This window comes from Gigantopelta aegis, chromosome 9 (assembly GCF_016097555.1).
Source record: "Gigantopelta aegis isolate Gae_Host chromosome 9, Gae_host_genome, whole genome shotgun sequence".
Taxonomy (NCBI): Eukaryota; Metazoa; Mollusca; class Gastropoda; order Neomphalida; family Peltospiridae; genus Gigantopelta; species Gigantopelta aegis.
The window spans coordinates 69,213,744-69,227,045 of record NC_054707.1 but is presented as its reverse complement, the minus strand read 5'-3'; the positions used below and the strand labels follow the sequence as shown (position 1 = coordinate 69,227,045).

General features: G+C 37.0%; 1 protein-coding gene across 2 annotated transcripts in view; it reads right to left on the bottom strand.

Annotated features, from left to right (window-relative positions):
- LOC121381969 (A disintegrin and metalloproteinase with thrombospondin motifs 20-like) overlaps window positions 1-10,919 on the bottom strand; it is a 37,521-nt gene extending 26,602 nt beyond the window's left edge. For both annotated transcript variants that reach the window (XM_041511407.1, XM_041511408.1), the window contains exons 1-2: window positions 10,416-10,919; window positions 975-1,145 (exon numbers count right to left, since the gene is read on the bottom strand). In XM_041511407.1, coding sequence (XP_041367341.1) covers window positions 975-1,145; window positions 10,416-10,770 — 526 coding nt within the window. In that variant the 5' untranslated portion in view covers window positions 10,771-10,919. The remainder of the gene's footprint in view (window positions 1-974; window positions 1,146-10,415) is intronic.
- Between the last annotated feature and the right edge of the window lie 2,383 nt (window positions 10,920-13,302).

Sequence of the window (13,302 nt, the reverse complement as noted above, 5' to 3'; positions counted from 1 at the left end):
TAACCCAATGAGCCCACCGACGGCGATCGATCCCAGACCGACCGCGCATCAAGCGAATAAATAAAATATGAATGCCACTCATCACTGAGTATCCTTTTCCCCCATGTCTTCACTTCTAGATAAAAATTAAATGCTCTAAATGTAAATGCTGTTTTATAGGTTTCAATCATGAGAAACCCATTAAGACTACATTAGGTATAAGATGATACACCTCTCATTTGCATAAATACAAAATGGCCGCCACTCAGGTCTTGGTTGATAAACATGCTCCAACCTGTAACTCAGTCTAAAGAGGCCAAACTTTTAAAACGTATTTCTGAGGTCTAGCTACCTGACTTCAGTGGTTTCAGCAAACACAACAATTGGTTTTGTTGAGTTTTGGTTTAATTGTTTTATTGTATTCATTTTTTAGCAAACATAATATAGTTAGTAATCGTTAACACTAGTTATTGGTTTGTTACGTTTTGGTAGTAATTGTTTTATGGTATTAAATGTTTAGCAAACATAATAATAGTTAGTAATTGTTAACACTAGTTTTTGGTAGTAAATGTTTTATGTACTGGATGTTGTACACCTCTGTAATAATGATGGTATCTTTGGTGATGGTGGTATTAATATTAGCAACAGTAGTATCAGTATTACCAGTAGTAATAAGTAGTAGTAGTAGTAGTAGTAGTAGTAGTAGTAGCAGCAGTAGTAGTAGTAGTAGTAGTAGTAGTAGTAGTAATATGAGTAGTAGTAGTAGTGGTGGTGGTGGTGGTAGTAGTAGTAGTAGTAGTAGTAGTAGTAGTAGTTTGGTGGTGGTGGTAGTTTGGTGGTGGTGGTAGTTTGGTGTAATAATAGTGACAGTCATGGTGTCCTGGTAGTAGTGTTAACAATAGTTGCTTCATATGTCGTCATAAGACATCACGCTGTCCTTCCTAAAGAAGTAATATATTAAAACTAAAAACTAAATTAATATTAAAAATTCGAACCTTCAGTGCAGGACATCTGAGTCCACGTGCCGTCTACTTGACACCTGACACTCCCCTGTGGCGAGTACCCAACATTGCACGTATACTTCAGTACCGTCCCTGTGGCGTTAGGGGCAGAGTTCACGTCAAACTCTGGTTGAGAGTTTGGTACTGACGGCAGTGCAGGACACTCTGTTAGAAAGAAAAATTAAAATAAAACCGTTTTATAGTGAATTTTTTCTCAGTATATTTCTTCAATATATGTTTTTAATATATATTTTCTTTTCATGTCTCTTTTCATATATTGCTCATTTTTCGGACTCTTTTTCATATTAAAAGTTAAAGTTTGTTTTAACGACATCACTAAAGCAACATCAACATTGATTTAATTAGCATCGGCTATTGGATGTCAAACATTTGGTAAGTTTGACATATAGTCTTAGAGAGGAAGCACACTACTTTTTTTCATTATATGCACCATAATAACCAATACCACGACCTTTGATATACCAGTCGTGGTGCACTGAATAACTGTTGAATATTTATAATGATCTTGTTCATCACTTTAGTTTTGTATTTACCATAGTTTGACACTCAGTAGCCGGTGTATTTTTCGTGCTGGGGTGTCGTTAAAAATTCATTTATTCTTTCTTTATGGTGCACTGGCTGGAACGAGAAATATTAAGATGCTACAAGTAACGACACGACAAATGGTGGTGTGTTGCCTTCAATGTACACTGACAGGGTCCACACTGAGGTGGAAGATCCTTATTCAGAATAAATGAATTTATTATATAATAGGTATTGCATCCAATTTAATAAAAGTACATGTATGTGATTTGTTTCATAGCACATACTTTCAGATTTTGATAACTTTGCAAATTACATGTAAGTTAATGAGGTCGCGGCACTACATTTATTGACATGTAACCAAACGTACTACGGCGCCACTCCAAAATTGACGTATGCATTAAAGCAAAAAATGTCAGTAGCAACTTTACATTGAAAGTTGTTCAGCATTCTGAAACAACACCCCCAGCCCCCAACCCCCACCCCCAAAAACCTCCCAAACAAAAACAAAACCAACAAACAAAAAACCTCTATGTGATGCACTAGTTTATTTTTATGTTAGGATATCTGACGTCGTTCCTGCATCACATATTCATACGTCATTTGAATATCGATTAATGGTTGACTAGAATTACAGATGCATGACATATAGTTTACAATTTAAAAAACCCAGTTGTTTATTGATTATTACCCTTGACGGGCTCGCATAACACAACTGAATATTCCTGATAAATGATATGACGATATCAAAACACACTCTGATAATGACCTCTATATATATCAGATATGAATGACTGACGCGAGCATGACACAGGTCAATTGCATGCTTCCTGCACCGCCTTTAGGAAATGTATCGTGTTATTGACCTTCTATCTCACATTACTGACATTCATTCCCATATTACTTTGTACTCTTTTCAAATGTTTATTATTGGCATTGGTGACCTGGTCATCACCTACGAGCAGCCAGTCGTATGTCTTTAAAATGTTATTGCACTTGTGTGTTTGCACTATAATATGTATTATAAAAAATAACGAATGATGTTCTCACCAACGGGTGTGTAAGAGAACGATATTACGCTAATAGTGACTGAAATTTAGTGTTCTTTTATTTATTTATTTCGGTCTAATTATATTGATTAATAAGATGTTTAAAATCACTGTTGGGGTCATTGGCATGCGTCACGTTCAAGGAAGACTTCACAGCAGAATGTGACCTTTCATTGCCCTTGATACCAACATGACTGGATACCCCCAAAATATAATATCGATAAAAAGACATATTTTCGGGTTCACATCCCAATTTGACCTAGAACAAATTGCAACAGAAGTTATTTTTATTGCAACTGTCCCCTGAGCCCTCCTTGGACAACATCAAATATGTACATTGATGTAGGCGGGGAATACATGCTAGTTGGCTTAATTTCAAACTGGCCGCCATGACTTGTATATTCAAACAATGTCAAACTAGTTTGCTTAATTTCAAACTGGCCGCCATGACTTGTATATTAAAAAAATGTCAAACTTTTCTAAAGATTCAATGAACAAATACATATAAATATTTTTTTTATAACTTAAATGTATTAACACATATTATTTAAAATGCATTCAGAGATATACGGATGAAAAATAACATTCATGATGTTTGCCTTTATCCAAAATGGCTATCAATATTCCACCAAATTGCACATATATGTAAATATACACAACCGATGCACTTTTGTTAGTGTTACTAATATTGTCAAAGATAGCCTATAAATATAATTTAATAATTTAGTTCCAAAAGTGACATAACTTATATATTATAATTAAGCCCGCTATTAATTTTGAATTCTACCGATTTAAGTTGATGTTATACTTGGGCAATTAAAAACGTTTTCTACATTAAATAATTATGCCATGTCATTTTTCATGGCCCTTTTAGTCACTGAAGATGAATCTGGTGGAAGTTTTGGTCTATGACCACATTATATATCCGTAACTTTAATTTATTCAAATGGCGGCCAAATCTTATTTCTTTTCGAATATTTTGTAGCTTTTAAAGCATACACCCCATGTAATATATTCATGTATAAGTTGATGTCTGACTGAATGTTCCATATATATTTTGAATATACATACTTTTTTTTTTATCTTTTTGATAAACACCTTCTCGGGCACAGATCCAGAGGGGGTCGAATGGGTCAGGGAAATGTTTTTGGTTTACTTATTTAATGAATGAGTGAGTGAAGTGAATGAATGAATTAATGAATGAATGTTTAATGACACCCCAGCGCGACACCCCCCCCCCCCCCTGCAAACAATTCTGGCGCCAAACCCCTTACAGAAAAGTCTGAATCCGCGCCGGCTTCTACATATGTTTTAGTGTTTAGATTAAAACAACCAACATCACAGCTATTGGCCCTCAGGCATTGTACCACTGGTGTGGGAAGGTATGCTCACGTTTTGCAAACACCTGACATCATCATTGTTTTAACAGTTACTCATGAGGACATGCCATATTACAACAATCTAAATATCTGTTGTTCTGTACTGTTCATGTTGAGATTTGTCAAACCAGTCTACAGTCCCCCTAAAGACAAAGTAGGAAACGTGTCTTTTGCTGGGAAGTACGAATCATCTATAGACAAAGCACTTTGTCACGACCATTGCCTTTACCATAGTTTAACGCCCAGTAGCCGATGTATTTTTCGTGCTAGGGTGTCGTTAAACATATATTCTATTTATCTATCTATCTATCTATCTATCTATCTATCTATCTATCTATCTGTCTATCTGTCTGTCTGTCTGTCTGTCTGTCTGTCTATCTGTCTGTCTATCTATTGTCACGACCTTGTCAAAACATCATTTGAATTTTGTCTTGTGTTGATATCATTTTGAATCTGTTACTGGTTTTATTATTCGGAATTGGTTTGTTGGACGAGGGGGTGATACAGCCGTACCCCAGGAATGCGAAGTGTGCTTTGTTATGCAAAATTAGCGTTTGATGAATATAAATCAGATCCATCTACAAACGACAATTCCCATATTTGTCAAACAGGTGATATTGCGTCTTGTTGACTATGGGACATAATTAGTTTTAAAACTGATTTTGGAGGTTACACATCTTTGTACTATGTCTTTTACTATATGAAACTAATAATTTGCTGAATGATACAGAGTAACTTGGCGACTGGTTTCCCAACAGTTGTGTAATTTTACGCTATCGATAGTCATTAGGCGAAAATGAAGGTGATCTAAACCCATTTCAGGGCAAATTCATTTTTACCGCGCCATTACACTGCAGTGGGGGTAAAACAGATTATGTCACACAGTGTTGCACGTGGAAATATCCGGGAATAGAATGGATGGATGCATGTAATAAACTTTAATGGAAATGTATTGTGTGTAGAAATTTCGGCTTTGTTGTCATAAAATAGTTTAATTGATGAACTGTCAGACCATGTTATGCTACATGGAACATATTAATTAATCAATAATGAGACGTATTGCTTCACTTACTATGTTTTAAACTTAAATAATAGCGATCGCTTATATAGATTACCACGATATCCGATCACTTTCACATTTTAAGGAATTGTTATTTCAATGGAAATGTTGGCTGCCATCTTGAAAAATCTTAAATGATAAATTAAAGGAGACTTTTCAAAGTCATTACGAAGATTATTACACAAAAAAACAGTGCATTTAAAACATCATTTACTAAATATATCTTTTATCAGCACACGTACATTGAAAACATTGCATGTGGCTGCCATATTTAATTTATGTAAATTGGTAAATTTCTCCACCTACATCAATCTACATTTTATTATATGTTGTCTCAGATGGATTTGAGAGTAACCTACAACAAAATTCAATTATGTTACAACATTACCAATTTCATACATCACTTAGGACTTTTATGGAACCTTTATTTCAAACCGAACTATTGACGGCCATTTTGAAACATTATAACCATCTTAAATTATAAATGAAGGGAGGCCTATTTAAGTCATTATTACAGACAAATTACAGTGCGTTTAGAATATCATTTACTTAATATATCTTGTAAGGGCACACTTAGAAATGTACACTACTGCAACATATGCCATGTGGCGGCCATTTTAATTTATGTAAATTAGCCACTTTTCCCCACCTACATTAATGTTCGTTTTCGATTTGTTGTCTATAATGACTTTGAGAGTAGGGTACAACACAAATGACGTCTGTTGCAAGATCACCAAGATCTCAGATCCCTTTGGAATTTTAAGGAACTGATATGTCAATGGGAATGTTGGCAGCCATCTTGAAAAATGAAAACCATTTTAAATTATAAATTAACGGAGACATTTCGAAATCATCAGTTAATACAGACAAAATACAATGCATTTAACACATCATTTACTAAATAAATCGTATATTGGAACACACACACACACACACACACACACACACACACACACACACACACACACACACACACACACACACACACACACACACACCTGTGTATACTACTATTCTGTTTTTAAAATCCCATGTGGCCGCAATGTTTACTTTATGCAAATTAGTATATACTTTTGATATGTTCTCTAGGATGGGATGGCTTTGAGAGTAAGTTACAACAAAAATAAATGATGTTGCAATTTGTTCAAAGTTAGGCCCTTTTTGACATGGGTGTTCCAGCTACATGTATATTGTAGAGCATGGAGACACGAAAGTGAGATTGTAGAAACTTAATAATATATCTGAATGCTATAGAATCCTTACTTTCGTTAAGTGCTTTAATGGTTGGCCAGGGTTTGGCATTAAACAAATAGATGTCGAAGTATGTCACGGAGGCATAATGTAAGTTCTTGGGGAAATTATTTACTTTGAAATGTCTGAACCTAAAATATACGTTTTGGGTTTAAAAGCACCCCCACCCCGTATGTATTTACAAGGCATTATAAAATATCTTGCTGTGAGAGTTGTTGACAAATTTAATTACTAATATAGGCCTACTGGCCATTAAAAATAATCGTATTGAGTATTACCTAAAAAGGCAATAAACGTTATGCGCTTAATTTAATTATAAATTAAAAAATATGTCCCTCTTTTAACATTATATGAATAAGAATCAAAAGATCAGCATCGGTGGCACGGTGCTTAAGCCGTTTATTGCAAGGCTGACGATAACCACGACTTTTGTACCACTAACCATTAACCGTGTCTTATATCTGTCGTCTGTACCCAGTTCATCGACGTTAAACATTAGCAATAAGACATTAAAATACACCTGCACTGATAAACCACTGGACATAAGCCAATCTGACTGAAATCAGCTCCACTGGTCTATAAGTACTGGCAGTCAAGTAGAACTGATTTCAGTTAGATTAAAATCTGTCAACTACCTTCCAATAATATCCACATGCACCTGAGCGATATACTGCAATCGAAAGGTCCATGCACATGTTACCATGAATATGTTCATATACTTACCATTTGTGACACCCAATAGCCGATATGTATTTTTGTGCTGGGGTGTCGTTAAACAAACATTCAATCAATGTTACCATGATACATTTACTTGCATATATAATTATTTTGGGCATATTTTAAGAGGGAAATATCCTCGTAACTCTCCGATCCTGAAACATAATGAGACTAGGCGCTAGCGGGTCTTGTCTCCATTAGTTTTCAGGATGGGGCGGGACGTATCCCAGTGATAAAGCGCACGGCTGATGCGTGGTCGGTCTAGGATCGATCCTCGTCGTTGTGCCCATTGGTCTATTTCTCGTTCCAGCCAGTGCACTACGACTGGTCTATCAAAGGCCGTGATATGTGCTGTCCTGTATGCGGGATGGTGCATATAAAAGATCCCTTGCTACTAATGAAACAATGCAGCGTGTTTCCTCTCTATGACTGTGTCAAAAATGACCATATGTTTGATATTCAATAGCCGATGATCAATAAATCAATGTGCTCCAGTGGTGTCGTTAAACAAAACAAGCAAACAAAAAACCTTTATTTTTCAGGAACTCGGCCATTCCTCTACATTCTCAGTCTGGAGTTCGTCGCGGTAAGACGTGTTTGTGCACACTGCACGTGCTTTCGTGGCTCGACTTGGGGATCCTTCACTTTTGTTGTTTTTGTCAGCGAAGTGAAGTTTTCTTCTGGGATGTATGCGGCCATTGGAACTGATTGAACACTGGAACGCTTCTCGTTTCGACAGTCTGCACCACCAGGTTGGATTCTTTTTTAGCGAGATTCCTTGTCTCCACGTCATTTCTCCGTCTGACTATGTTGACTTGTTTTTTTTTGTGACTCGTATGACGGCCATTCTGCAGAACGCCACGGTTGTTCGCGTTTATTCTCTACATGTCCGAGCCTGTCCTAGCAGCACTGGGAGATTCACCGCCCCTGTCACGGGGATTCTATAATACCCGTAACTGAATAAAACACGATTATCCAAATATCTCTCCTAACTGTATATCTATTAGATCTCTCTGTAACAGGCGGTATATACCCGCTGTGGCTCGTCTCTAGGTATAATCAGAGATACGATCTATACAAGTATATATTATTATAGCACGTTTAGTTCACTAGAAAACACAACAAAACACAATACACTTTGGAATCTGTATTAACCTACGCTGACAAATGCACTGCCGCAGTAGTTAATTAATAACAACAATAATAACAACCCAGAACTGATCACTTAATTAGTTAATCTCTAGGTGTCTAGTTTACACAATATGCTAATCACTTCACCGTGACACAACACCCACACGTGTGATAATTGAGAAACGCTTCCAGGGGAACTTAATTAATAAAGGAATTACAGCTCTATTCCACTGGTTAATTTTTAATTAACCCTAACTACTCATTCAGTAACCTTGTAACACAGAATTAATACTGGTACCTATCACAATAAAGACAATAACCTACAGTTTACCTAGGTCTTCTAGGATGACTGGCTAAGCTTTATATTACCAAATACTCGTATAATGTTAGAACAAAAAGTCTACGATTTACTTCGTCAGATGACCGAAGACACTGTCTAAAGGTAGTACTAAACCAAATAACTTCCGGCTGGGTCAAAGTTCGAGGTGCACCGAACTTTTGATAGAGAAGTGAACACCACAAGTCCTGTGATTGGTTATAAATGTGAGTGTGTTGGTTGTAAAAAATAATAATTTCATCTGGGTAAAAAAAATGTGCAATTTTATTTCATCTAGTACCAATGTGTCAAGTAGCCTTGTGCTTGAAACATGTATGGGGTACCTGTAAAAAAAAGTACTCGAATTTTGTGCGAAACTAGGGTAGTCATAGACGCTACCCGTTATCTCAGAAACGAGCAGCTTGACCCCCATTTTTTTCCGATTCACTTTAAGTGTAAGGGGTGGTAGTATTTATATCCGTGGCGTTTATGTCGGTTGATACGTTGCAGGTAGGAGTTTTAGCCACATATGTTACTATTGTCGTCTATGGGATTTGATTTGGTAGTATACACCCTATAGAATATTGGTATAATACAGTATTAAAATATTTAAAAGTCACATCAAGGTTATACAACAGAGCAGAAATAATATATTTACCAAAGTCCAAACGGACAACGTTCCCGGGAAGCCTTCCTTTTTGGTTCTCCCCGATATCTCTAAAACACTAGCTATTTATTATAAAATCAGAATATCGCCTGGGGGTACAAGGCGGTCCTCCCCCTATCAAGTGATATATCCCCAACTCCCAGAGACGCATTTTTCTCTTTGATCGCCAGACTTACTGACGCCTTGGTCGCCAAAGATTCCATGGTCGCGCGGAGGTATTACGTAACTACTGGCCACATGGCCTCCGCACCTGGCTGGGTGTGCATTAGACGACCGTCGCGCAGAAGTATTACGTAACAAGTTGCCCACCTGGCTAAGTGCATTTGGAACTGCACACGGCCTTCTAAAACAATTAATATCGCCACAGGCGAAAAGAGATTAAGAGCATGTACCGTCACAGCCCCACTCTAAGAAGAAATAGGAAGCGGGGTTGGCCCCTACTACTCTTTTCTAGACTTTACTTTGTTTTATTGTGATACCATCTCGTATCCTCCGGAGTCGGGCCCGTCCGCACCACTATACCAACCCATGACGACGTGACTATACCCTAAGTCTGATTCTCTATTTCGTTCAGATGGATCCGGCTTCTCAAGATCTGTATTTCAGCACAGCACTACACCTTCAACGCCTATTGACTGTCAATCTAGGGGTTTTCTTGACGCGATGCAACCCATCTCGTCCCTACAAGCTGTGCACCCTAACGGCCTTAACGAGGCCACTCACGTGGACATATAGATCGGACTTTAAACTTTTAGACATTCATTCAAAAGTTTATGTCGAAATTACTTTCTTTTTTTAATATTATTAAATAGTCCGATCCTCTCTTCTTTTTCTTATTTATTATTGGACTGTCCTTCTAAAATACTCCAAATTATATAAATATTCGACCGAGCAGTCAATTCTATTTATTTTTGGCTTGTAACTTTTTTCTTTTTTTTAAAATTCTATGAACTTTTTCACTAATTGCTATTTTCAAAATTCTGCCCATTTTCAACTCTATACCCCCCCCCCCCCCTTCCATCCCGATCTAATCTTGCGACCAAATTTAATAAGTAGAATTTTCTTTATTAATTATATTAATTAGACATGCGCATCAAAATTTTAAAGGCCCACTATTTAATTTTTGGATGTAAATTTCAAAATTGTCCGCTTAATTTGTTTCTGTCCCGGGACAAGACCCTGGCTATCCAGAGACAGGCCCCGGGACGGACATGCTCGAAACTCTAGTGGTATATGAGCATGTAAAAATTATTCGCACTCCCACTCGCCCATTCCTCTATAAATATCAATTTTAAAACCGTTAAACGGCAGGTCTTTATTACCCATTTTTTTCCTGAAGAATACAGCTCCTTCATCCACTTCTGATCCATCTTTAGAAAGGTAAATCACAGAATTAATTTGGCACTTAGCAGTATTCTTGTTGAAAAAGAACGATCTGCAATCAGAACGTCTTTTGCATTTCAAAGCGCAACTGGCTTGATTTTCAACGCCATCGTGGTTACGTATTTCACCCTCTAGTATCCGTAAATTGGAAAACGATTTGTCTTTTATAAAGGTGGAATCCTCCGCACAGCTTAAAGACTTTACCAATTCTAGAACTGTTGACAAAGCAAAGAGTTGAAACAATAAATACATGTCACAGTTTCTTCTGTTATTAAAGGACTGGAGAAGAAACATCCTGGCAAAACGCTCCGTAAGGTTTCATAATTCAATATTTGGTGATAAATAAACTTCTGTTTGAAAAGAAACATACAGAAATATATTTCAAAGCATCGTTGCTACAGCGTCTGCTGCGACTAGCACGTAGAACAAAAATGAAAAGCCAATCACGAAATTCAGGTTTTATTTAGTGACGAATTCCTCACATTTTAATTGTGATTATCTGGCGTCGAGAGAAAGCAAACATTGTTTAGAATACAAAAATAAATAATTGCCAGTGGGAGGTGTCTCGTTGATAAATAAGTGATGAACCAAACTCGTCAGATGCTTTGAAAAACAACTCTTGTTCATTGTTTAATATTTCATGATCCTGCGATTCATGTGTCCGTTACAGATCGGTGATTTTTTATTTGTTTTTTTGAAAAAGGTGAACGGTCACATATATTTTAAAGCTGCATTCTAGACTCTCGATTCAATAACATTGTCATACCAATGAAACACAAAACACATCTGCAGTGTTAATAAGTTCGTGTGTTTTAGAGCTATTTTCAGAAGGAAACCGCTAACTAATTAAGGTAGCTGAAATCGATGGATGGGACGTCGTGTGAATGAGGTGAAACTGGATGATCTATGTCAAGGATATTTTACGATTGTTAACAATTTCACATGAACACAAACCGTCAGAACAGAACAGAACAGAACTTTATTACGCTCAGCCGTCACACAACGGCAGATGAGGAACATACAATAACAATATTTTACAGTGACAAGACGGATGTGTTGGAAAGGTTATAAAATTTGTTTTGTTTAACGACACCACTAGAACACACTGATTTAGTCATAATCGACTATAGGAGGCGGGACGTAACCACGTGGTAAAGCGCTCGCTCGATGCGCGGTCGGTCTGCGATCGATCCCCGTCGGTGGTCCCATTGGGCCATTTCTTGTTCCAGCCAGTGCACCACGACTGGTATATCAAAGGCCGTGGTATGTACTAGCCTGTCTGTGGGATGGTGCATATAAAAGAACCCTTGCTGCTAATCGAGAAGAGTAGCCCATAAAGTGGCGACAGCGGGTTTCCTCTCTCATTATATATGTGGCCCGTAACCATATGTCTGAGCCATATAACCGTAAGTAAAATGTGTTGAGTACGTCGTTAAAAATCATATCTTCCTTTTTCTTTTTCATCGACTATAGGATGTCAATCATTTGATATGTTTTACATATATTCTTAGAGAGGAAACCCGCTACATTTTTGCATTAGTAGAAAGGGATATTTTATATGCACCATCCCACAGACAGGATAGCACACACCAAGGCCTTTGATATACCAGTCGTGGGATATGTTGGAAGAAAAATTCCTATGTCTGGCTAATTTGTGTTGTACAGACCAAACTGGACTGGGTGGAAGCTGCACTCCGACTAAAGGTCTGTGTAACAAAAACCTTTGAAGATATCTTCCAGGAAAACCCAGAAACAAACAAAAATATCAATAAATGAATAAATTCGTTAAACTACGGTTTTCACACATCATTTCGCTGACATAAAACTCGTATTCGGAAAAAATAAACAAAATAACAACAACAACAACAACATGAACTTTCCTCTATATCAATAATGGCATATTACGTGATTGCCAAGGGGAGTTGATAATATATACAGAGGCTATTTCATGTTGTTTTGTTTTCGAATACAATTTTTATGTCAACGAGTGATGTGTGAAAACCATATTTTCACGAATTGTGAATTGTTGACATAAAAGTTGTTTTCCAAAAAGCACCATGCAATGGCCTATTTATTATATACATTTTTCCTAATGTTTGACAATATCTTTCGCTTTTCCTATCGAAAACACGTAACGCCATGATATATTTCTTCCGAAATTGTACTTGACCATAGACTTTTTAAAAAGAAATTTGATTAAAATTATCTTTATTTAATTATTAAATTAACATTTATTTAATTATGCTGCTGTGCAATCATACCTGACAAAGTGATCCTCAAAAAAAAAAAACCCCCACCAAAAAACCCACAAAAAAACAACAACCCCCAACCATCCCACAAAAACAAAAAACGAATCGAACGCAGTTAAAATGTAACTTGCACTCACTGACAGGACATTGTATCATTATTTAGCTTCGTATTCAATTCGTTTTAGATATTTTATCGTAATTGCACTTCAATTGTTTAAATTATTATTATCAAACTTATTTTCAATTTCATTTCAATTTATTTTTGTGCTTATATCCAATTAAGGTTCAAGCAAGCTTTTCTGGGCACACACCTCAGCTATCTGGGCTGTCTGTCCAGGACAGAGGGTTGGTTGTTAATTGTTAATGGTTAGTGAGAGAGAAGAGGGTGTAGTGGCCTTACACCTACCCACTGAGTCGTTAAAACTCGCTCTGCGAACCCTGTACCTACCAGCCTTATGCCCGATGGCTTAACCACGACGCCACCGAGGCCGGTGTAAACGGAATGCAAGTCCGTTACTAGGAATGCAGGTCCTAGGTCTAATATACCTAAGAATGCAAGTCCTAGGACTTACGTTCC